This window comes from Phyllostomus discolor, chromosome 2, assembly GCF_004126475.2.
Source record: "Phyllostomus discolor isolate MPI-MPIP mPhyDis1 chromosome 2, mPhyDis1.pri.v3, whole genome shotgun sequence".
NCBI classification, from domain to species: domain Eukaryota; kingdom Metazoa; phylum Chordata; class Mammalia; order Chiroptera; family Phyllostomidae; genus Phyllostomus; species Phyllostomus discolor.
The window spans coordinates 183420145-183446894 of NC_040904.2; the positions used below are offsets into that span (position 1 = coordinate 183420145).

General features: G+C 36.3%; 1 protein-coding gene across 1 annotated transcript in view; it reads left to right on the forward strand.

Annotated features, from left to right (window-relative positions):
* Positions 1-508: 508 nt before the first annotated feature.
* The window catches only part of C2CD5 (C2 calcium dependent domain containing 5), an 88055-nt gene continuing 61813 nt past the window's right edge, over positions 509-26750 (forward strand). Inside the window, 8 exon segments of the mRNA XM_036019258.1 lie at positions 509-730; positions 864-982; positions 10613-10699; positions 13998-14169; positions 16946-17041; positions 19514-19669; positions 21134-21332; positions 26354-26505. Coding sequence (XP_035875151.1) covers positions 893-982; positions 10613-10699; positions 13998-14169; positions 16946-17041; positions 19514-19669; positions 21134-21332; positions 26354-26505 — 952 coding nt within the window. The 5' untranslated portion in view covers positions 509-730; positions 864-892.

Here is a 26750-nt window from a genome sequence, read left to right on the forward strand (position 1 = left end):
GCTTGGGGTTTGTGTTATTTTGATTTTGGCCCAAGACCTATTGCAACACCTGTACCCCAGTACACAGTAGAGGTATATGTGACTCAATAAAAAACGTTAGTCAACTCTCCGACATTCCCCGAAATTTCTTACTCTATTTCATATAAAAACGTCACCCCTCCCAGGTAGAAACCAGCTAAGTTGACGTTAGGAATCACTAACGGGTCGTTAAAGGCAGATTGGAATCGCTCCTCCAGCTGTCTTCAGTTACAGACCTTGGGAAATGCGGCGCTTGCAGCTGGCAAGGCAGAGAGGTCCAAGGACAGGGCCCTGAGCTGCACAAACGCTGGGCCTCAGGATAAAGCCGGTTTTCCTCCAGGAAAGCAGCACCACTCCAATCTACAGCCCAGGCTCGGTGGATGATGCAGGGCTCACCCCATTTTCCTGCCCTCCAGCTTCCTCCAAGTCCGTCCCTCCCCCTTTATCTTTACAGTGCAATGTAATTTCTCCCCTGCGAAGCGGGCCGAGCGCCGAATGATCGATCCTCCCTTTTTCACCCGAAAGCCGCCATTTTGGGGGGAGGAGAAACACTGGGACCTGCCGCAGAGGCTCTACGGGATGTTAACTGGCTTCTGCTTCTATTGCTAGCTATGTGGGGCCGGGACTGAAGAACCCACTGCGGCCCCTCCTCCCACTGCCTCTCCGGAATGAGGCGTCGGCTCCCCCGCGGGACGACCCCCTTCCTCCGAGAGTGAGTGACGGCCGGCGGCGCGGCACGCCCCCGGGCGCCCTCCGCTGTCAGTTATCCCGCGCGCTCCCCGCGGCGCGCGCCCCTCCCCGCAAGGCCCGGCGCTCGGCGCAGATTCGCTTGTTTGTTTCTGCAGGAGCTTAAGGAGAGGCCCAAGCCGAGACGATGCCCGGGAAGCTGAAGGTGAAAATCGTGGCCGGGCGCCATTTGCCAGTGATGGACCGAGCTAGTGACTTGACTGATGCCTTCGTGGAGGTTGGTGCAAGGTCCTGATGCTCCAAACACAGGGAGCGCCAAGCCCTGTGAAGAATTCTACCCATCTTGGCCCCAGCCCCTCTCAGCCCATTCCCTTTCCGACAGTCCTGTGTGCCTGGCTTGTCCAACCCTCCCTGCAACCCATGCGACGGGTGCACGGCTCGCAGGCGTCTGTGGCACACTGCGCCTCGCGGGAAGGTGGTTACTGCTCTGCATGCTGGGGTGACCCTGATGTCAGGGCTCATTACAGGCCACCTGCCAGTGAGGAGTTCCTAAGGCGTGGCCGCGGGGCACCGAAATACACATCACATGCACCGTACACACGCCCTTCTTTTGGGGAGGGTGGCTGTTCACACCAGAGTGATAGAGATGATGTTAAAGAATGTAGATATATGTTTGGACACCTGGAGACCTACAAGGGTAGGAGATCCACTCTTTACCATAGTATTTTCTGAATCTCAGTTAAGTTCTAAAACACAGTGTTAACACTTTCTGCTCTTGTCTGAGCTGGTAGGTCTGATGAGCTGTTTCAGGTTAATGTAGTGCCTTGGGGTAGGAAGTCAACTGAGTGCCATATATTTAAATTGCAAAATTGCCTTTTAAATTTAATAATTAGTTTATAACTCATGCAAATTATCATAGGCCTAGGCCTCTGAAAGCCATAACCAAGTCTATGAAAGAAGCCAAGTAAAAATTGTAATAAAAATTGACATGATGAGCCAGAGGATTAGAATAATAATCATGTAGCCTATTAATGCATAGAATTGATAGATGCATGATAACATGCCCTTGATTTTATCTTAATATAAAATGTTCTTGATGTTCCATAAAGGTTCTCTAACCTGATAACTGCAGTTTTGCCCCCAAAAGCTACCATGGTAATTTAAAATATCACCTTCTTTTGAGAAGCAGTTACTGAGTATGTTCTTGGGCCAGATGTTAGGTAATGGGGATACACAGGTTTCCAAGGCATAGTATTTGCTTTCAGGTAGCTCAGAGACTGCTGCACAGTTTAGGTTAGTAGCTAATAACATGTATTGAGTCTTTTTTTTTATCCTTACTTGAGAACATGCTTGTTGATTTTTAGAGAGAGGGGAAGGGAGGGAGAAAGAGAGGGAGAGAAACATTGATGTGAGAGAGAAAAGTCCATCGCTTGCCTCTGGGACAACTCCCTGAGGACTGACTGCAACCCAGGTATGTGCTCTGACTAGAAATTGAAGCTGTGACCTTTCAGTGTACTGATTGACCTCCAACCACCTGAGTCACATGGCCAGGGCTATTGAGTCTTTTCATTGCCAAGTCTATGCTAAGTACTTTTTAAATTTCTATTTATTGATTTTAGAGAGGGAAGGAAGAAGAGACAGACAGACAGAGAGAGAAAGGGACAAAACAGTCTTGCTATGGTATTGTTAGTATCCCATATTACAACTGCGGTAACTGAGGCCTAGGAACAGTAAATAATTTTCCTAAGGTTACTTACCCTTGTAAATCTCAGTAGCCTCATTGTCTGTTATCTTAATGTCTGTTATCTTAATGCTGCTTCTCCAGGCAAGATGATGATAGAATGTGGAGACCTAATTCTGTTTCTGATTTTAAGGAGGCTTCCTAAAACAGTGACATTTGAGCTGGGTCTTGAGTGACACTCAGGATTTTTACCAGGCAGAGGGCACATCAAATGCACAGAATGGGATATATGGTATATTTAGAAAGTTCGGGATGTGTCTGGAGTAAAAGAGTATATACCTGGGTATGGAAGTCATGGGTGATAAGGTTGGAAAGGCAGGTTGGAGTCAAGCTTCATTGTTCATACTGAAGAAATGTTCCTTTATTCTATAAGCAGGGGGTTAGCTGAGGGAGCTTTTTGATCAGAGATGAAATAAGATCATGTTTGGATTAGGTGGTTATTTGTAGGATGACTTGAGTGATGGGCCGGACAGACAAGAGATGAGGCAAGGACAGCAGTTAAGGTGGTTGATGCACATGTAGGCAAAATATGCACGTATAGTATGGCAGTGGGAATAGTTTGAAAGAGGAAGATTTGAGGGACATTTCTTGTTAGGCTTTAGTAACAAAGGGTTTTTGCTGGTGAGGCAAGGGTTGGATTCAAGGGTGACTCATTAATTCCTTCTTTCCTAAAATAGGGATTGGGTGTCCCCTATTTTCCAGGCCCCACATTAGTCACTGGTCTAGCCGATACAGATACATTGGTGAACACAGTAGGCTTGGTTCCTGTTTTTATGAACCTTACATTGTGGTGGGACAGACAGATACTAAAAAAATAAAAAAGTGAATAAATATGTAATTACAAGTTGTGGTGAATGAAAGAAAAGAATGAGAAGAGAGTAAGAGGGAACATCTACTTTAGGTTGAGTTATCAGGACTGGCCTCTGGGAAGTGTGAATTAGGCAAAGACCTGCTGGATGGGAAGGAGATGCCAGCTGCTCGGGGTTGTCTGTTTGTATAGAGGAGTTTGGAACAAGAGAGCCTAGGGGAGGAGTCTCATTAGAGGGAAGATCCTGAGAAGATCTACTTTGTTTTAGGAAGTGAAAGATGTGTGTAGTTGGTGTGTTTGTAAGTGAAGAGGAGAGTCTATATCTGTAAGATAAACCTGGTTAGTCAAAGAGCCAACCTTGCAGGATCTCAGAGGCCCTGGTTAGGAGATTGGATTGTGTTGTAAATTCAGTGGGAATCAGCTGTTAAGATGAGCACTTTTGTTGCTATCTGGAAAAGACTGAAGAGGGGAAAGAGCTGAAGTAGGCAACTAGTTAGGACATTCTCTAGTACAAAAGGAGGTGGTGATGAAGTGCTCAGAAGGAGGGTGTAGTGGATGAATTCCAGATGTGCTTTGAAGATAGACTGGAGGATTTGTTGATAGATTAGAGTAGAGACCAGGGAAAGGGAGACTAAAAGATGACACCTAGCTTTCTGGAGTCCTGGGGTCATTTTCTGAGACTCCATGGGCTTGGTGGTAACTGAGTGGGTGGAGAGTCACCTTCCCTTTGGGCACTTATTTTTGAGATATCTTTGGACCTTCTGTTGGAGTGATCAAGGAGAAACTTGAATTTGTGACTATAGTGTTCAGAAGAGGGATATGAGTTAAGAAGTGAGCTCACATAAACCAGTGCTTCTCAACTTTGTGAGAGATCTAGGGTCCCCTTTATATAGCAGGTATTTTGAAATCCCCCTTTACTATCTTGGCACGATATTAAATAGTTAATATAACCTATATATGTTCACAATTTTAAAAAATCAAATGCCCTAACTGTAATATGACAAAAATAAAATTCTTTTTAATAAGTATTTCAATATGGAAGTATTTGTTCATGACCACAGTAGGAGCCATGAAGTAATCAGATGAGTCCATGAGTATTTAGCGAGCCTTTACATAAATCACATAGTATACTAGATATCATATAGCGCACCAGGTATACAGCAATGAAAAAAATAAAAAAAATTTTAGTCATAGAACTTACATTTCAGTGGAAGTGGGGGTTCATAAAGAAGATAATTAAGTGAAAGATAAAGTATGTGAGAGGGTGAGAAGTGCCCCATGTGGAGAAAAAATAGAATAGGGATGCAGGATAAGGGAGTGCCTGACCTATATGTAAAACCACAGGAATATATGACTGCTCCTTAGTGAGGCAGCTGGGCGTTTTTGGGATCCCAGGCCTTCATTGCCATTGGCTATATGATTTTCCAAAACAGGGAAAAAGAGAGTTGTCCCTTAATGTACGTGGTGGTTGTATTTCCTGATAATTATATATATTAAAACCCACACACTGCTTTTATTTATAAAACTGAGGTAGTTATGTTCTAGATAGATTTTTCAGCCATGTGACTGTCTAATAGGACATTTGAAAGTTATGGCATGAGACAAGCCTTCATTGTTGGGGACTACTTCTTGCATTGCAGGGTACTACCATCTCTGGCCTTCCTCACTAAATAGTACTGTTCTTTGTCCCCAAAACAACCCTAGAAATGTCTAAAGTTCCCTCAGAAGTTGGTTCTGTCCCCTTTGCAAGTCTCTGACCTGGGGGAAGAGAGAAGGGGGACAGACCCTTGAAAAACTTGACATTCAGTATTTTATTAGAGGTGGAGGACTAGGGAAAGGAAACTGAGATTGTCAGCCAGTGGGTAGGCGATAAATCAGGAAAGTAGTGTCTCAGAAGACAAGAGAGGAAGTTTCTAGAAAGAGGACTTTCTCAATTGTTCAGTGGCACTGAGAGGTCAAGTAAGAGGACAAAGGCATCGCCAGATTGGATAACATGGACGTTGCTAGTGACCCTGACCAGAGGAGTGATACAGGAGCTCATACTGCAGTGAGTTAAAGAGGGTTAAAGTGTGGGGAAGGTGAGGAGGTAGGAGTGGTATGACTGGGCCACTGTTTCAGGAAGTATGGCTATGATGGGGACAGGAGAAAGTGTGGTGTTTGGCAGAGTACAAAGCTTTTTATACTTAAAATAAATCAGTTGGAAGATAATAGGATATATTTGTGTGCTAATAGGAATAATGCAGCAGAAAAGGAAAGATTATTGTAGGAAAAGGGATAATGAAGGATTATAATTTAATAAAGGGATAAATTGTGTGAGGTAGACTGTAAGTACTTTGTAGTCTCATTGGAGAGGGACATAATGAAGCCTGGGTTGGTGATGAGAAATCTTTGCTGGGTTTGAATAATGGTAAAATTTTCATAGGCAGAAGGGAAAAGGGGGGCATTTTTTTAGACAAATAGGACAAACTTAGTAAAAGCAAAGGCGAGATGGAGTTTATGTATGTAACGGAAGGCAGGGTTCTTGTTAAATAGAAGTGGGAAATAAAATTTGGCGAGGCAGGCAAGGACACAGATGACTGGGCTGAAAGCAAAGGGGAAAGGGCTGTGCAGTGGACATTGTCTTAACCAACTTCCGTGGACTGAGTCGTTACTGTCCCAGTGCTCTGCATTCCTTTTTTCTTTTTTTAAGATTTTATTTTTAGAAAGAGGGGAAGGGAAGGAGAGAAACATCGATGTGTGAGAGAAACATCAATTGGCCACGTCTTGCCACAACCCCTAGCTGGGGACCCGGCCCACAACCCAGGCATGTGCTCTGACTGGGAATCAAACCCAGTGACCTTTTGGTTTGCTGAATGACACCCGAGGTGCTGAGCCACGTCAGTCAGGGCTACATTCCTCCTGTAAGCACATTCTTCAATACCCCACGCAGTTAGATTATTCTCCAGTGTACTTGTGTGCCTGCTTTTCCTATCATTTGGGTGATGTACTTTAGCAAGAGGCAGTTGTTTATGCCAACTCTATTGTAATTTATTTAAATCTTATACAAATTGGTGAAATAAACTGATAGTGCTACATAAGACTTAAGGATGTAGTCACTAAAAATTACTATTGAACTAGACAAAGACTGTAAAAATCTAGGATTCTATGTTCATGGTTTTTTACAAGCAATTTTAAGTTCTACCACCACATTTTAGAGAAACTCAAACTGGCAGTTACAGACAATACATTATGGATGTGGTTTAGACAAAAAAAAAAGATGTATAACTCTAAAAAGTGAATCCTTACTCAGTCTTACATTAAAAGAGAGAGGAATGAGCCCTGGCTGGTGTGGCTCAGTGGATTGAGCACCTGCCTGTAAACTGGAAGGTCGCAGGTTTGGTTCCCATCAGGGCACGTGCCTGGATTGGTGGCCAGGTCCCCAGTTGGAGGGGCATGCTAGAGGTGACTGATTGATATTTCTCTCACATTGATGTGTCTCTCTTTCTTCCTCCCTTTCCCTCTCTCTAAAAATAAATAAATAAAATATTTTTTTTAAAAAAGAGAGGAATGAATATTTGTATTTTATCTTAATGTTTACTGTTTACATTATTTTTAATGATTCTTTGATTTAACCAAGTTATTTGATTAATCCATCAAATACCAGTGCTGACTGTGTCACCCGAGGGAATTTCTACAATTTGTGAGGCATCTAGGAAGCTAGTGAAGACCAAGTAGTATTTAAAGATGATTATTCTTGCAGGAATCTCAAGGATGAATGGGATGGGATTCTGTACAAGGGAAGTGTTAATGGAAATACATTCTGGTATTAAGGTGTATGTTACAAACTGTTCTGCTAAACTTCATGGTCATTTTGTGTTTATCCAGGAGCCTTTGAGGGAGCAGGGGAGGAAAAATTAATATTAAATGGGTAGTTTCTATGTATCAGACATTTTGCTAGGTCTCTCCATGCATGATCTCATGTAATGCTCACAGCAGCCACTCTTTTCAGAGGAGGAAGCAGCTTTAAGTAACAGGTTAAATAACTTTCTCAAGGTAATTTAGTTAATGAGTGGGGAAAGAGAATGCTTGTACTTTACTAGGGAATCTCATTAAAGTCTCTGATGTTCTTTAATAAAGTTGTTAGGCATTCACTTAATTGCTGAGTAGTAAAATCTCCTTTGAATTAAATAAGACCAAATGGACTGTGATTCTTCTTTAGAAGAAGGGGAATCATCACAATGTTGGCAAAATATACACTCTAGCCTTTTTCTTGTTTTGAAGTCTTGGTTTTTGTTTTGTTTAATGCAATGTGGGGACTATCGTATCTTTACTGTGCCTAGAATGGACAGTTGACAAAAAAAAGGGAGGGGGGAGGAAGAAAGAAAGAAACAAAACCCTGCAATAGTACTACAATATAGGGGGATAAAACTGAAGGGAGTTTTAAATTAGAACTTGAAAAGTGATATGCTGTGTTTGGCAATTGAGCCAAAATCCTTAAGTACATTGGCTTTTGAATTGTTTTATAAATCCCAACTACATTTTACTTCAAATAAGGCAGTTTTTAAGTAAATTAGACATTAAGTATTTCTTTGATATTTTAAATATTGGTATGTAATGAAAATTAAATTAGTAAATGAGCAGTAAGCTTGATTCTTCTGAGGTTTCCTTTCCCCTAATTGTTTCATTTCTTCAACATTTGTGATTTAAATTTTTAAAAAATTACACAAGAAATACCCAGATCCTATTACAAAAGATTTGAATACTCAGAAGTAAAGCTTGAAAGCTCCTTACTTCTTTCCTTCTATACTGCACTGTATGCCTATACCCTTCCAGTCCCTTCTCCAGAGGTAATTGCTGTCAGTCGCATATTCTGCTACTTGGATTTTTTCAGTGGTATTTCATTAACATTTTCCCATGACAGTACATATAATCAACTTTACTTTTTAATAGGATTCTTTAGTTATTTATGTAGTCACTTTCCTGTTGAATGACTATTTAGTATTTTGTATATTTTTGCAGGGAGGATTCCTTGTGTGAAAGTAGTTCTTTAGGATAAAATCCTGGAAGTGGATCCAGAAATCTATAATTTGAATCAAAATAAAGTTTTTGTCATTTGTATTATACTTTTAGTGTTTTTGAATGTTAAAATAATACTTTAAAAAATAGATAGTATATGTTCATGATTCAAAATCCAAAAGGTACAAAATGCATCAGCCTCTCAATGTCTTTCCTTTAACAAAGCTGTCTGTTCTGTTCTTTGTAGTGGCCACTGATGACATTTCTTGTATATCCTTCCAGAAACAATCTGTACATATAAAGGCATATTTTATATGTCTTATAACATTCTGTCATATTTATCTTTGCAAATTATGCAGTGTACCCTGTTCTGCAGTAGAAAGATATATTGTGGACATTGTTCCACACCAGAAGTTGGAGAACTTTATTTTTCTATGTAGGACTGCATTGTGTGGCATTACCATATTTAATTTAACCAGTTCCAAACTGATGGACATCGAGGTTGTTTCCAATCTTTTGCTGTTATAATGCTGCTTATATACATTGTATACCTGAATTTAAAGGATATAGGCATTTAAAATTTGATGTTACATTGTCTAACTGTAGTGTAGAGATCATTTTAATTTACACTCACACCAGCAGAGTATGAGAGAGCCTCACTAACCCTCACTAAACTTTTTGATCTTTGCCAACCTAGTAAGTAAAAATGTTGTTTTAGTTTGTATTTCTCTTAGTGTGAATGAGGTTGATCATCTTTTGACATATTTAAGACATCTGTTTTTCCATTTCTTTGATTTGTCTGTTCAAGTCTCTTGTCCATTTTTTTGTTGGTTTGTTGATCTCATTGGTTTGTAGGAACTCATTAAAAATGGGATAAATTAGCTTTTTGTGATGTATTTTGTACTTTTCCTCGGTTTCTTATTTATGTTTGATTTTATTAAATTCCTTATCATGTAAGAAGTTATTATTTGTATATAATTTTTAAACTTTTTTTATCCTCTAGCCACAGTGTCTAGGTACCATATGGTTGGAATCATTCCTGATAATTCTAATTGAATGATATAATAACTAGAAAAATATATAGAAGATAAAAAAATAGTTTTGGATATTTTGCTCTTAGAAAATTTCCTAGACTGATTAAACATTAATATCACACCAAAAGTAGGATTATAGGTCAAAAAGTAAAGGAGATACTATAGATTATCTGATTGATCCAGCATTTCCTAAGTGTCTGCAGTGTGCAAAACTCAGTGCTGGGCACTGTGATAAAGTGGACATAACCTTTAGTGAATTCTGAGGTTAGGGAAGGTACCATGGTGATAACTGACAGAATTAGGGGAGAGTTAAATAGACTAAATTTAGGGAAGGTACGGCAATCTAGGAAGTAGTTGCCTAGCTATTTTGCTCCTAGGCTTCCTGACCACTTCTCAAGTCCCCTGAAGTTTTACAATCTCCATTCCGGGCTGGAAGCAAGTCCCAGGGATTTAGTCTGCCTTCTACCACCTTTGTTTCCTCCTTGTTAATTTTGGATCTTTGTGACTTCATGTTTGCCAAGACTGCCATGAAATTAGATAGTCTCTTCATCCAACCCCTTTCATTGTCCCTAAAGAAAAGAACATAAAACTCTAATGAGTGCCGTTTATTGCTGATCACTGTGTGCACACAGAGAAGAAATTTAAAAATAATATGGGGAAGTTAGAAAATACAACCAGTACATTTTTATTACTGAGTTCTTGTAATGATGGGCTGTCTCTGTATTCCCTTGCTGAGATGGTAAGAGAAAGCTAGCCTTTCACCTACTGATTTTATTTTTACTTGTTCTCCACCCTTAAACTTTCTCTTTTGTCTGGGTTTCTATTTAGTGAAGGGCATACCGATTCCTTCTCCATACTGATATAATGGTCTATGTCTTAGTTTTCTTTTAGTGCTAGTGGAGCAGAACTATGTGTAATCCCTAGTACCAGGTATAGTCTATAAAATTATCTGGAACAGCCCAGGCTGGCATGGCTCAGTGGATTGAGCGCTGGCCTGTGAAATAAAGGGTTGCTAGTTCAATTCCCAGTCAGGACACATGCCTGGGTTGTGGGCTAGGTCCCCAGTAGGGGGCATGTGAGAGACAGCCACACATTGGTGTTTCTCTCCCTCTACTTCTCCTTCCCTTCCCTTCTATCTAAAAATAAATAAATAAAATCTTAAAAAAAATAAAATTATCTGGAACATTCATTCTTCTTTTTAAAAGGCTTAAGGGATAGTTATCTTTTTTCCCCTCCACAGTTAAACCTCCCATGACTTGGCTGACATTAAATTTTATTTGTATTCACATATTTGACATCTGTATTTTATTATTTCTTGTTTGTTTTTAGGTAAAATTTGGTAATACTACCTTTAAAACAGATGTGTATCTTAAGTCCCTTAACCCTCAGTGGAACTCGGAATGGTTCAAATTTGAGGTAAGTTCTTAAATGTCAGCATTGTTAGTGTGGTTTCTTTTAGATGACCCTTTTCCCCAGGAATGATAAGAATATTTTATAATTTCAGGTATGGCAGTTTTCCTATGCCATACAAATATTTTTTAGGAATATTGAGTTTTTTAAAAAATATGTTACAGTTAATAGAATATAAATGTATGAACAAGAGAACCTAGATTAAAAAGGCATATTATTATAATTTTCTCTGAATTTTAGCACATATCAGAAATCACTTGATGATAATGTACAGATTTTTCAAAATTTGTTAAATTGTGGTAAAATATATATCATAAGCATTGCCATTTTAACCATTTTAACATGTACAACTCAGTAGCATTAATTACATTCACAGTGTTGTACAATCACCACTGTTTCCAAAACTTTTTCATCACTCCACAGAAAAACTACTCATTTAGCAATAACTCACCCGCCTGTGCTCTCCCCAGCCCCTAGTGACTTCTCATCTACTTCCTGTCTCTTTGAATGGTGTTACCTATGTTAGGTATTTCATTAAGTGGAATCATAACTATTTTTCCTTTTGCATCTGGCTTCTTTCACTTAACATATGTTTTTAAGGTTCATCCATGTTGTAGCATATATTAGAATTTTATGTGTCCAAATAACATTTCACTGTACGTATATACCACATTTTGTTAATCCCACTTACCTGTTGATGGACATTTGCATTGTTTCTGCCTTGTAGCCTTTGTGAATGATGCTTCAGTGAGGCTGGTATACAAGTTCGTGTTTAAGTCTCTGTTTTAAGTTCTTTTGCGTATATACCTGAAGATGGCAGGGCTGGGTCGTATGGTCCATTCCACGTTTAGCGTTTTGAGGAACCACCAAACTGTTTTCCACAGTGGCTGTGCCATTTTACTTTCCCACCAGCATGTGTGAGAGTTCCAATTTTTCAGTATCCTTGTAAACACTTGTCATTTTTTAAAATACGCAAGTCATTCTAGTAGGTCTGAAATATTTGCAGTATAATTTTAATGTACATTTTTATTATGAATGACTAACTTAAGATTTCTTATGGCCAAGGCCTTTGCATTTCTTTTACTTTGAATTATTGCCTCATATTTTAACCCCCCGAAGGAAAATATTTAGATCACAGAGATAGAGTTCACAGGACTTGGTGACCAACTTACTATGAAGAATGTAGATAAAAGTGGTTTTTGGTTTTGATTTGCATTACCCTAATTACTAATATTGTTGAAAATCTTTTCATGTGCTTATTGGCTGTTTGTATATCTTTGGAAAACTGCCTATTCAAGTCCTTTGCTCATTTTTTTTTAATTGGGGAGTTTATCTTGTTGTAGAAGTGATTTTAAAATATTCTGTTAAGCTCTGATCATATATTTGAATGGCAAATATATTCTCACTTTCAATAGGTTGTCTTTTCACCTGCTTGATAATTTCCTTGGATATACAAAAGTGTTTAATTTTAGTTTATTTATTTTTCTTTTGTTGCTCATGCTTTTAGTGTCAAGTCAGGGGACCTATTGCCAAATCTGAGGTCAAGAAGATTTACCCCTATGTTTTCTTCTAAGAGATTTTTGGTTTTAGCTCTTATATTTTGGTTTCACCTCTTAAAATAGGTGAATGAGTATACACAAAAAAACATTAGTTAGAGATTAGAGGCACATCTTTGGAGAAGTGGTTAACAGCTTAGTTTATGATTCTTTTCCTTTCATTAAATGTATAGACAATGCAGTAGTGGCAGGAAGACTGCCTTTGATGACAGATGATTCTGAATGGATTGGAATACAAAACGATCATTTCATTTTAACATTGTATGAATGAGGAAATTTTCAAATACGCACAGAATTAGACAGATTACTATAGTGAGCTACTTAGCTGCCACCTACCCTTACCTTTACCAAAGTTGTCTTCATTCTGCTGTTCTTCTTTTATCTGTTATCAAAACCCCATTTTTTTGTGGGGACATTGCAGGAATATTTTATGGAAATTTATCCACAAATTTTAAATATACTTGCCTTATAGAAAAAGATCCCCTTTCAAAAAACAAGTCATTAAGTCATATACTTTAATTCTTATAATAATCTTCAGAGTCTGGATTGTTAGCCTAAAATCAACAAGAAATTAAACAGGGGATGAGAAAAGGCATAATGTTTCATAATTAAGTTTAAAAAATTTAACCAGAGTTTCAGGATTTCAGAGATGTCACTTGGCTATAGCGTGTATTAGGAAGGTATAGCAATTTCAGTTCACCGCAAACTCAGTCTCCATTAACACTGTGGGATACCTGCTGTAACGGTAAACCCTCATAGACCATATGTAATAAGTGTAGTGTTTTAGTTACAGGAAATAATCCTCTTGTGTTCTGTCCTACTTTTATTACTATCTATAATATTGTGTACCATTTAGCTACTGTATTTGATGAGGATTACTGGTAAATTAGAGGATGACAGTCAAAATAGTGAATGTGTCTTCCATGAGGGTTTTTATTTTTTGCCTTGTTTTGTGTCTTAGTTTGGGCTGCAGTGACATAATACCATAGACTGGGCAGCTTAAACAATAGCATATATTTCTTACAGTTACGGATGCTGAGAAGTCTGAGATCAGGGTACCATCATGGCTGGGTTCTGGTGAGGGCCCTCTTTCTCGTTTACAGATAGTCATTTTCTTCTTGTGTCCTTGTTTGGTGAGGGGGAAGAGGTAATCTCTCCTTGTGTTTACTAATAAGGATATTAATCTCATTAATAAGGGCTTCACCCACATGACCTAATTGCCTCCCAAAGGCCCCCATTTCCCAGTGCCATCACATTAGGGATCAAGGCATCAACATTGTATTTGGGGGGGGGGGGGGCACAAAAATTCAATCAGTTGCATTATAGTCCCTGTCTTTTGCATAGTGCTTAGCACACAATAAGTGCATGATAATTAGGAAGTAAGTAAAAGAAGGAGAAAGAGAGGGTAAACATTTACTTCATGAATTTAGTTTATGAACATATGTTGTTTTTTCTTACAAATAATGTTCATTTTGCTTACAGTTTCATTCTCTGAAATTGCTCTTAGAAATTATGGTGTCATTGTGCTCATTAGCATCCTTAGTCTGTAGATAATATGTAAACTTTATTACGACATTCCTAAACCATTTTTGCTGGGTACCATTGGTAGAGTAGTAAAACACAGGAGAATATGTATGTGAATTGGATTTCCCCCAGAAATAAGTAATCATTTACATTTGCTATATGTGTACAGTTATAGTAATGAAGATCTTTAAATTATAAGGTTTAATTTTAAGGTACACTTTTAGGTGGATGATGAAGATTTACAAGATGAACCTCTACAGATCACAGTTCTTGACCACGATACTTACAGTGCAAATGACGCCATTGGTAAAGTCTACATCGATATTGACCCTTTACTATACAGTGAAGCTGCAACGGTCATCTCAGGATGGTTTCCAATTTATGACACCATACATGGTAAGGAGTATATTTTAAGAAAGTAAATCACAATCTTTTAAATTTATCCTAAAAAAATTTTGTCAAACCAGTGGTGGTTTTAGGGGGATACACGGTGATAGGCAGACTTGACTTAGGGTGGCAAGCACACCATACAGTGAACAGATGATGTGTTGGAGAAACAATTCTCCACCTGAAAACTGTATAAATTTTGTTAACAACTAGTATCACCCCAATGAATTCAATAAAAAGAAAGAAAACAGGAAAAATTAAATCTTTAAAAGATGTCATCTTTTTAGACATAGTAATCAAGTCTTGTTGGTAGAATTGTTTCTTTTTTTATATATATATTTTTTTAAGATTTTATTTATTTTTAGAGAGGGAGAGGGGGGGAAAAGAGAGAGAGAGAAACATCAATGTGTGGTTGCTGGGGGCCATGGCCTGTAACCCAGGCATGTGCCCTGACTGGGAATTGAACCTGTGATGCTTTGGTTCACAGCCCACGCTCAATCCACTGAGCTATGCCAGCTAGGGCAAATTGTTTCTTTTCTGAACATAATTGAGAGAATTTTCCAAGCTAAATTTGTACATTATGGAAAGTAAAGGCATTATTTAAAAATCATCTCATATTTGTAATCTGTTTCTAAAAACATATTTTCAAACTGTATTTCATTAAGCTAGACATTATAGAGATTTGCAAAGTGTAACACAGTGTTACTGTAGTTATTCTCTTGTCTTTCCAAATATATTTTTATAAAAACCATTGCTTATATTAACATAGATTTATCATCATTTTAAATGGAATAAGAAGCAAATATTTTTTTAATTTTACTTATTTATTTTTAGAGAGGTAAGGGAGGGAATATGAGAGAGAGAGAGAGAGAGAGAAAGAAAGAGAGAGAAACATCAATGTGCGGTTGCTAGGGGCCGTGGCCTGCAACCCAGGCATGTGCCCTGACTGGGAATCCAACCTGCAACACCTTGGTTCGCAGCCCGCGCTCAATCCACTGAGCTATGCCAGCCAGGGCAAGAAGCAAATATTTTTTTAAATTCTCAATTTTAATTTATAATGTGGTAAGTATTGGTAGCTGTAAGTCACATATATAACACCTCTGTGAGATTCTCAATAATTTTTAAGATGGAAAAGAGTCCTGTGATTAAAACGTTTGAGAACTGCTAGCCTAAAGAAATGCTGTCATTTTAGAAGGGCAAATGGACCTGAAAGGAAGTAGCAGATGCATCTTGAATCTTTCAGTCTTGAATCTACCGTCTTGAATCTTTCTGCCTATTTTACATTTTTGACCTGGCTATTCCACTGATAGTCATTTATTATAAGGAAGTAAGATGTTTGCTGAGATACGTATATTTAACTGTAATGTTACTTATATTCCATTATTATTTACTAATGTTTAAATTTGTAAAAATAAGTTGCAAAATAGGATTTACTTAAATAATTTAGAGCATAAATAGACCATAACTTACACAGCCAGAGCTAAAGCATGTTTTCATAATATAATGGCATAAGGAAATGTGCATGATATATTATGAATTGCAACATCCAGACTATAAAACATTGTAGAATGATCCGAATTTATTTAGAAACAAAAGAATTGTATATCTGTAATGTTATTGGTGGAATACATGATAAAATGTATATCCTTGAATGTTTTTACTTCTGGACTGTAATCCTATTTTTTCCTCTTTGTCCTCTTTTTCTTTTTTCCATACTTTTTACATTGTATAGAGGGTGAGGTAAAAGTAGGTTTACAGATGTTCATATGAAAAATAATATTAATAATAAATAATAATACAAGAATAAACTCTGTTTTGTGTACTCACAACTTGTGAACTTAATTTTGTTCCACCCTGTATGTATCATCTTTGTAATCAGGAAATAAAATCTATTTAAATGTTATATTACCAATTTAAAAAAGCTACTGGACAATTAATCTGGGCTTGGATTAAAGGCAATAGCTATATGAATGAATGAATTTTTAAAATATATTCAATATTGCTTATTGGTGGTTCAATATGGGTCCTTTATTAGGGACATAATCTGTTATTTCAGTGGGTAAATGAGCAAGTCACTTTTCTTAGAGGGGTTCTTCCATAAGTACGAATTTAATAAGAAGTCAGGACAATCAAGTAAATACATTTAATAAGTGTTTAGAGGTAGAGGCTAGGTCATTTTTATTTGTTAGCTCATCTTCTAAAAAATCTTAGCTTATTTTAACTTTTCCTGTATATTCATTGAAAAGAATAAAAATTCATTTGTGTTAAATCAGATTCTTGCATTAGTTGATAAGAGCATTTACTCTGGGATAATAAAGATCTGACCTTTAATCCTGGCTTTACCACTTACTAGCTAATGACATATAAATTATTTAACTTTTGTTAAACTTTAGTTTTTTGCCCCTGTAAAGTGGGATACTAATACTATAGAAATTACCTTACTGGGTTGGTGTGAGCACTATGAGATAGTACTTGTAAAGCATTTAGAATATTATCAGTACTCAGCAAAAGTTACTATCATCGATTTCAATGGTACTCTTTTCCAGTTTGATTGGTTCAAATAAGTGGAGACTTGTAGTAAAAATGAACATTATTCATTTTTTAATGTGTATGTTTTTCAAAAAATATAATAAACTACTTGGAATGAAAATAATTAGGAAACAAAGCATTGCTGTTATGTTTGACACATTATTTTAAAATCTTTAGTTCGCATTTATTTGCTTGATTATTTAAGTATACTTTATTTTTTTAAGGTAGAAACTTGATTTTCCTTTTGAAATTATAGGTATTCGTGGAGAAATCAATGTAGTTGTCAAAGTAGACCTCTTCAATGATTTGAATCGATTTAGGCAGTCGTCATGTGGAGTCAAATTCTTTTGCAGTAAGTAAATATATTTTATTACTCATTAAACAGGAACTTTAATAATTGATAAATATGGAAAATCAAATTAATATTTTAGAAGGCTAATGGAAAGTCTATTATACTTTGGTTTTAATGCCAAAGAGAAAATTGTTAATTTTTCAGAAACAGTTATTGTAGTTCTGGGGACTACTTACCTGATTTTAAAGTAAATATCTAATTTTTTACAAGTTCATATGAATGGCTACTAGAAAAATTCAGTGGGGCACGTGTGTGCACCCGGTCGTCACAGCAATGCCTGTGGCCCACAGGCAGACTGTCCGGCTGAGCCCCACTGTAGCCCCTTCTCCAGCTTCTCCTCCAGCTCTCCCAGCCTGTCAGCATGGTTAAAGGGAATAACATTACACATTGCTGGTAACAGCTACTCAATGCTACAGAAAGAGTGCCAGGTGAAGATTTTGGGGTTTTCCCCAGAATTTGAAATAATCTACATATTAATGAAACAACTTAACCTCATTCACTTTTAAACCTTATGTTTCATGGTATTGGGCCTGAAGGTGGAGAACTGTTCTTAAAGCATTACATAAGAATAAAACTCAGAGATACCTAAGAAGGACTGGAAACAAGATGGAAAACAAAAGTAGAATGTTTTTTTATGCTTCAATGCTACAAATTAATGTATCCTTAGAGAATTAGATCTGGGTGCCTTTCATTTGAGAAGGTAAAAAAAGTGTGATAACATTTGTTACAGACCTTACTCAAAATGATACAATGACGGGAATATACTTACACTGACCTGTACTTTGTGGTGAACAGGACGAGTCAACAGCTCATGTAGGCCACATATTAAAAGAAAAATCACTGGCTTATTGAACTACACATGTCTAAGCATGATATAAAAAATTGGTATAAAATAGTGATGTGAGGTACTGTGTCTAAAGAGTACCTTGATATCCATTGGTTGTCATTAGTCAGCAATAACATAGAGGGAGAAAGACTTGTTGCACTTTCTCAAAGAAAACAAATCCTATACCTTCTAATATCTGCATTTGGAGAAACAAAGTTGATGAGGCTACATGTGTTGAATTTTTAGACTTCATTCATATGGGCTGTCTAATACAATACAGATGTGGACCCTTTTGTGGTGAATGGACTTACGTATATCTTGCAGAAGTCTCCAGTGGCCTTAAAAGCCAAAATTAGTGGATACCAACCTATGGAGAGGCTTGTAGCCACTCATCAAATGCAGGTTTTACTTTTGTATCAGCAGGTCAACATCTATGAAAAACAAGATAAAAAATAACTGTCACATATTCTGTTACTTCACAGAGAATAATATTTTGTTGGCTGTTACATTTTTCTTTTTTTTAAAAATACTTTATTTATTTATTTTTAGATAGAGGGGAAGGGAGGGGAAAGAGGGAAACATCAGTGTGTGGTTGCCTCTTACATGCTCCCTACTGGGGGCCTGGCCCGCAACCCAGGCATGTGCCCTGACTGGGAACCGAACCAGCAACCCTTTGGTTCCCAGGCTGGCACTCAATCCACTGAGTCACACCAGCCAGGGCTAAATTTTTCTTTCATAAATTAGAACAGGTTACTTTGGTCAAATGTGGATATGACTGTATTAAACTTTGCATAACTGTTAAAAAGAAAAAAAATCCAGTGGTATTTTACTCTGGTACAGGACACTAAAAGATAGGAGTGGAGCACTACAGTCAGTCACTGTGGTGCTACCGAAAACTACATAGGGTTCTACAGGTGTGGAGCCCCATCAATACCAAGCAGTATGGGTTGGAATTGAATAGTTTGGGCAATTCACAGCTGGTTTGGATTCATAGTGTGGAAAAATCCTGAGTCATTAACTTCAAGGCACAAAGGTCTATGTTAAGAAACTAGTTGGGTGTAGATGTTCTCAGGTTTTTCCCTTTTTGAATCTGCCCAGATCTTAATTAAATCCAATGACATTTGGTGTTTTACATATTAAATGAGTCTGTTAGGTAGTGCAGTGACTACTGAACCATGATTATTAAAAACTGAAGGGCTGCATTACTCCTCAGATTATGTCAGAAAGGTTTGAGTTTTGAGACTGGTGTACAGAACTTTTACATAGGGCTTTGAAAAAGTAAAGTTTTTTGTATATATTATCTGCTTTTTACCTGTTTAGATAATAATCAGCTAGCTGTCTTTAATTTTGATTTTTTTTGTGCTTTGTATGAAATGCTGTTTAAGAAGTCTTAGCTATTTTCTAAATTATAAAGGTACCATTTATATCCATTACACTTACATGGGAAAAAATGAGAGGTCTCACAAAAGAAACTGATTATTTTAAGAATAAAAAGAAACTTAGAAGACTGGTTAGTTGGAAATATTATTATATTTACATTTTAGATTATCACAGCAAAAGATGTTTTTGTACTATATATCCAAAAGGTAAGAACTTAGTTGTACATATTTTAAAAATTGAATTTAACCTTGTGATTCTTTTAACAGCAACATCTATTCCAAAGTGCTACAGAGCTGTAATAATTCACGGATTTGTAGAAGAACTTGTGGTCAATGAAGACCCAGAATATCAATGGATTGATCGAATTCGTACACCAAGGGCATCAAATGAGGCCAGACAGAGACTCATTTCTTTAATGTCAGGTATTTTTTTAAAAGCTTCATTACTGATTGCCTTAATACTCCCCAATTTTTTACTTCCTTCTGACATACTACCTCAGATTTTACAATGACAACTGTGAATGGAAAGTGACTGATTCCCTACCCTTGGTCCTTCCTCCTGAACACATGAATTCCCATCTTGTAACAAGAAGAAATCTAATCAGAAGCTTATAATTCCTTCTTAACTAGGCAGTGAAAGGAAATTGTGCTCATGAAGTGGTATAGTGGAAAGTGCCCTGAGCAAGGAGGTAGGAGACTGGGTTCTAGTTTTTTCTCTCTAACATTTATTTGTAGTCAGATTTAGTTAGGTAATCTAATGCTTTCTGTTCAAATGTTGCCTTTTTGTAGTCCTTCTCTGACAACTTACAGCTCCTTCTACTCCTCCTTGCCACTCTTACCCAACTACTTTTCTTATTTTTCTTTGAAGAACTTATTTACCATCTAAAATACATGTTGATATGTATATACAGAGTCTGGCACAAATAACGCCCTTTATTTATTACAAAGTCTTTCATTGCAAAATCATAAGCATGTAATTCTGTAACATAACAATATCACACTCAAACATACCATATGACATTATAGGTGAAATGTTCAAATTAAAACTATAAATTATTATACCTATATTATTACCCAACCAACCACACTCAAGCAGGCCTTACTTCTGCCAGACCTTGTATGTGTGAGTGTATATATACTTACACATTCATACATATATACTAGACAATAAATAAGTATAAATATTTATATTTAATAAAGTTACATCTTTAAATATATATTTATACTTCCATTATATTTATATTTATACTTACATTACTTATATATAGTTTAATTTATTTTATATAAGCTATAATTTATACTTATATTACTATTAAATTAATTATATTAGTTAAAATTTATAGATAAGTATGGATGTGTTATATTCATACTTAATATGTATTACAGGTAACATATTAAATAATACATTTAATTATGTTCTAGTTTATTTATATTTGTATTATATAATATGTAATATGTAATGCATAAATTGTTATAATTATGTTAGACTATATTATATGCTATGTATTCTATATGTTATATGTAGTATGCATAATTTGTTTACTTGATTTCTATCTGTTTCTTCCACCATTATGTAAACTGCACTAGATTTGGGAGCTTTATCTTTCTAGTTCATCTCTGTATACCTAGCACTTAGAAGAAAGGAGTGCCAGGCACATAGTACACAACCAGAAATTATTTGGTAAATGAATTCATTAATGAGTGAACCTTATCTGCCACATCTGTAAAATGTAGCTAATAATATCTTGCCTCCCTGGGAGTATAATGCTGAACCAGATAACCTTTTAGGTTTCCTTCAAGTTCTAAAAATCCATGATATTTTAGATTCTTTTAAAGTCATGTAATGTGGAGATATAAAGCAGAATGAGTTTTCTTCCTTTTTGGTAGGTGAACTGCAGAGGAAGATTGGCTTGAAAGTGCTTGAAATGAGAGGAAATGCGGTCGTTGGATACCTGCAGTGTTTTGATCTGGAAGGCGAATCTGGTCTGGTGGTACGAGCCATAGGAACAGCGTGTACGCTGGATAAATTAAGTAGCCCAGCAGCATTCCTTCCTGCATGTAATTCCCCATCCAAAGAAATGAAGGAGTAAGTATGAATCAATGAATTGATCTTAAGGAGCTTGTTTTCTTTTACCTGTACGTTTTCATTTGATTTGAAACATTTTGGTAGTGTCGTTCAACATACATTTTTTCCTATGGTGATTTTTCTTATCAGAGATGACTATCAACACTTCAAGCTTAAAACTGTTTAAATAGTCCAAATATTTTATTTATAGCCTTAATATGAAATTCAAATAAAATAATATAAAATTAAACTTATTCAGATCTTTAAACTGTGTATCTAAAGCATAAAGTGAATATTTATGTATTATGTGGAATTATTCTTTGGGGGGTCCTTAAAACCCTACACCTGATAATTCAGTTATGCTTATTATTAGCAAAATACCATAGAAAGCAGGAAAGATTGACTTGAGCAGGGGTCTCAAACTTGAATGTCTACAGAGGCCAAGTAGTTTATATAAATAATTCGTCATAATTATATAGTTAATAATGGGGACTGTATAAAGCAGATACTGGCAAACATTCTCTGTAAAATGCCAGATAGTAAGTTATTTCAGGCACTGGCTACAGTTTCTATCTTTGTTTACCAAAAAAAAAAAAAAAAAAAGAGTTTGCTGATCCTTAGCTAAAGGAATTTAGGCTCACACATTTTTAAAAAACTGTGTCATCCCACAAAACTTCTGTTGACTGGATTCAGCCTGTGTGGCATCATTCAGCGTGGTGGTGCTGGTGCTGTCAAAGGGAATGTTTGAGACGGAAACTTTCTGTCCTGATGACGGGTGAGGGAGGTGGTCCTGCTGGAGACAAGCTGACTGTTCCGCACGGCAAGGGAGAGCTCTGTGCAGGGATACGTGTTCCATCCTAAATGCCATTAGTACTTCCATTGAGAATCACTCATCTAGAGATTCTTCTAGATCGAGGGTCAACAAGCTGTTTTGGTAAATGATCAGAAGGTACAGCAACTCTGCTGCTGTCGTGTGAAAGCAGCCATCAACAGTATGCAAATGAACGAGTGCGGTTGTGTTTCAGCAAAACTTACTTCCTAACAAAATAGGTGGCAGGTTGGATTTGTTACTGACCCCTTTCCTGTCTCATCAAGGAGTCAGAATTCTGTTGTCAGAAAACTTAAATGTTTCCTAATTCACCAGTAGTCAAGAAAGGTTGGCTAGGAAATAATCACAGACTTTTTTTTTAAACAATATTTTTAAAGATTAGATTTTCCTCTTTAAGTTTATTCTTTTTGTTTAATTATTTCCTTTCTGCTGGCCTTTATTTATTTGGATTAAATTTTGGTCACAAGAGAGAGTACAATGAATTTCTTAATTTTATTTGGAAATATGTTGCAAGTGAAATACATTTTAAATAACTTGGAAGAGTGAATTTCCTTTATATTTCATTTAAAATGTGCCTTTAAAATATATCAACTGCCTGCTGCTACAGGTAAAGTCAGATTGCAGGGGTAGATTTTGAGGGGAAATCAGATTTTTTTTCGTGTTCCCATAGCAAATTTCAGTAAGCACCTGGATCCCTCCTCCTCCTGCCACCTTCATCTTTATCTGCAACTGACTGAAGGGGTCTGGCTTTCATAGCTGTGGTGGCTGAAGTTTCACTCTTTTACTAAATTACTTAGTGGAAAGAAAAAGTTATATTACTGTTGGTGCCTTAGAATGATGTATGGGTAGTAGGGGAACATTCGTTGTTGACACTATTGTAGATGTCCCTCATTTCTCCCTCCCCCTTCTCTCCCTCCACCAAACGGCCCCCACTGCACTGTTGTCTGTGTCCGTGGGCTTTGCATATATGCATATGTGTTCTTTGGCTAATCTCTTCCACTCCCCCACCCCTCTCCCTTCTGAGATCTGTTTCAGTAATGTAAATCTTCTGGGTTTGTGTAAGTTTTCTCCTTTCTAAGTTTGTTATAGCCATTTGCCTTTAAATATTCACATTATGAAGAATTTAAGTTGCTTTATTAAGATTTTCTGAAAGACATCTTACTACCTGAGTCATGTTATTTAAAAAAAAAAAAATAACCTCAATATTCAGGCTGCTTTATTTTAACTAGCTTCTTTGTGTTTTTGATAATGAACCAATTTGCATGCTAGCTTAAAATTGTTTTAGGATTCAGTTGATTATAATTATTCTGGTATTTAATTATAACATATTGTTTCTAGGCAGGTATTTGATAAAAGGTAGTTTGGATTATGTTCCTGTTTGAATGGATTGATATTAGAAGTGCCACTAGAGTATTTCATGCGAGGAGACGGATAGGAATTAAAACTCCAAGGATACATTATGATGATGCTCCAGTATACTTGGATATTAATGTGATATCATAATTTGAACATTTTACAATGTTCATTTTAGTTTATTCATTTTATTTTACTTTTATTAATGGTGTGTTCTACTCCATCAGTTTTTTTTCTTTTTTAGATGCTCAATGTAATGTACAATATAAATACTTTTGGTGTTTCCTAGGTGAACTATCTTGATGGTAGAAAATACATTTAAGTATGATTTATTGCTTTTCTGCTTTAGAAAGTACTTTCTAAGAGACTTTAGCCATAATTTCTCCTTTGTATGGATTCATAGTCACTTCAACAGAGAAAGAAAAAAGCAAAAATAAAACCTTATTCAGTTTGTATACAAATAAGTCACCAATGAGATGTTTGATTTTGATCAGTTATATTAAAAACATTTTAAATTTAAACTAGCAACAGAATCAGAAACATTTGTCATGTTGTAAAATCAGTGATATTTTCAGAAAGTAGTCTGTAGACCATTGTTGACAATTAATGATAGCTCATGTTTGAGCCTTGACAAATTGTGATTGTTGGGAATGTCTGCTAGCAATGCAAAAGGAAAAATACCAGGAAAAGTTGGGCTATTGACCTGCTTGTAATGTGAATTCTAAAAAAATGGGGATATGATAGTTTTTCAGTGTATTCACTTATAATTCTTTTCACCTTACTGTGCATAAACAAAGTCAGTGGATAGTGAAATAATTACTAGTATGAAGTCCAGGATTCTTATTTATATAATATACCTTTTTTCCCCATCCAATGTAACTGTGTCCTTTTAGCCAAATTTCTTTGTGAAAATTTGAAATGTTATATATGAATATATACCTGTGTAACTGATTTAAATACATCCATACATGCACATAATGTAGTCTTTTGCAGGTCATAAGTTGATATCTTACAAAATTTAAATTCAGAATATAGTTTTATCTGTTTAAGTTTAACATATTCTGTTTGAGAGAATTAGACAAAAATCATTTACATTGCATTATTAATGTGTTTTTAAAAGCAGTGTTTCCTCGCTTTGCTTTTTTCCCAATATAACTTGGATTTAAGCTATATACTTGTGCTAAAATCCACAATTTTTATATTCACTTATATCCATTCAGTTATTTCTCTTTATGCTATCACCTTTCTTATTCTTAAGTACACCTATCTTGATGTTCTAGACAGAAGGTTTTGTTAGTAAAACTTTCTTTATGGGAAATATAATTAATTATATCAGCAATTATTCATATCTCAGTTTCAAAGGTAATATAAGAACTTTATATTTGACTTTTCACTTTTATGGGTATTTTCTCCCTAAAATACTGTGTAGTAACCTTTATGTTGATCAAATAATAAACATTTTAAAGCAACTTCTATCCAAATCTTAGTCTTTTTAAAAAATTTAATTCTCCTGAAAATTTTGCTTGCTATTTTTCATATTCTAGTCCTAATTTATTAACGTGATCCTTTAAAACTATAACTATATCCTAATGAATGAATATTTAGCTTTTTAAAAAAATTTTCCCAGCTTGTTTTTTTGCATGCTAGGGACTAAAAAAATAATTCCTCTCCCCTAACTAAAGCTCCTTTGAAATTATTTTAACATAACTTTGCTATCTGTTGTATGTATTGTTTTCTTTTCTTCCACTTTGATCAAAAATTCCCTCAGGTCTCCGCTGGTTCATCCTCCAAGCCATGGATGCCGCTCGACTCACAACAGCCCAATTCATACTGCTACTGGCTCACGGCTTACTCAGAACTTCTCTGTGTCTGTTCCCACTCTCATCTATACTGGTACGAGACTGCTGAGACTCTAGCACTGGGGAAGGCAAGCCACGGGCAGAGTGGCTGCAGAGGGCAGGCAGGCAGGTAGTGCAGGCAGGTACCACAAGTCTTGGCTTCCTCCTGAAGAAATCCTGTATTTAGCCACCACAGAGGTTCTAACTACATGGGAGTGAAAGTGTTCTTCCAGTTTCCAAAGTCCCTTCCACAGATCGTGTAAGAACCCTGTCTTGTGTATGTGTACTGTTCATTTTTGGAAGAATCCTCCAGTATATATTTTTGACATTTCAACTACATTTGGTTAGAATAAAATTTGATGATTGGATTCTAAAGAAAATAGCTACCAAAGCTTCTGATTTGCTCATTTTCTTTATACAAAATTTGTTAAGGTAGGGTCTGTTTCATTCTGTGGAAGAGAGCTATTGGAAAACAGGTAAGCAACTGTTGTGCGTAAAATGCAATGTTTCTGTGTAGCTGTATTAATTTTCCTCTCTGCTGTGTTTTTAGCTGTGGCACTCTTGATGCTATAGGATAAGGAAACATTTTTCTTTTGACAATATCTGTGTGTGTGCAAATATAAAAACATTGTGAATATTTACACACACCATTTGCAGTCTCATCATTTTTTCTTTTGTAACTTAAAAAAAGCATTGTTTATTTGAAAGTATTTTCAGTCATGTATTTAGTTTTTGTTTATTTCTTTTTTTAATATTTTTATCCCTCACCCTTAGTCTGTCATTTCATACTTTTTTTGCTTTTTTACTTGGCTTATTAACTATTTCAATGCAGATAATTACTTATCTGAAGAATGATGAATGGTTAAACAGCAGTTGGTTGACTTTGGCCTCAGACCCAGCTCCACACTTAAGAAATGACTGCTGGCCCTGCCCCAATACATTCCTGGTGTTTGGATCATGCTGCCTTCCATCAAGTCCTTTGGCACATGATTACTTAATATTTTTCCACCTTCTTCTGGCAGGATTCCCTTCAATGAAGATCCCAACCCCAATACTCACTCATCAGGACCCTCCACCCCTCTGAAAAACCAAACTTATTCCTTTTCACCTTCCAAGTCCTACAGTCGACAGTCCTCTTCTTCTGACACAGATTTGAGTTTGACACCCAAAACTGGTAAGGCACCTCCACCCACCTTTTGTTTTTTTCTGTTTTTTTTCTAATTTGTTTCTGTTCCTTGTTAGCTTTCCATCCAAGCCTTTTCTCCAGTTTTTGGCATTTCAGTTAAAAGATAATGTGAATAGTGATCATTTTCAGTTACTACAATTAAAATATAAAAATTTTGTAAAGTTCACAGTTACCATGATCAGAGAGCTGCATTTTACTGATTTAATCATAGTATAGATATGAAATCAGGATTT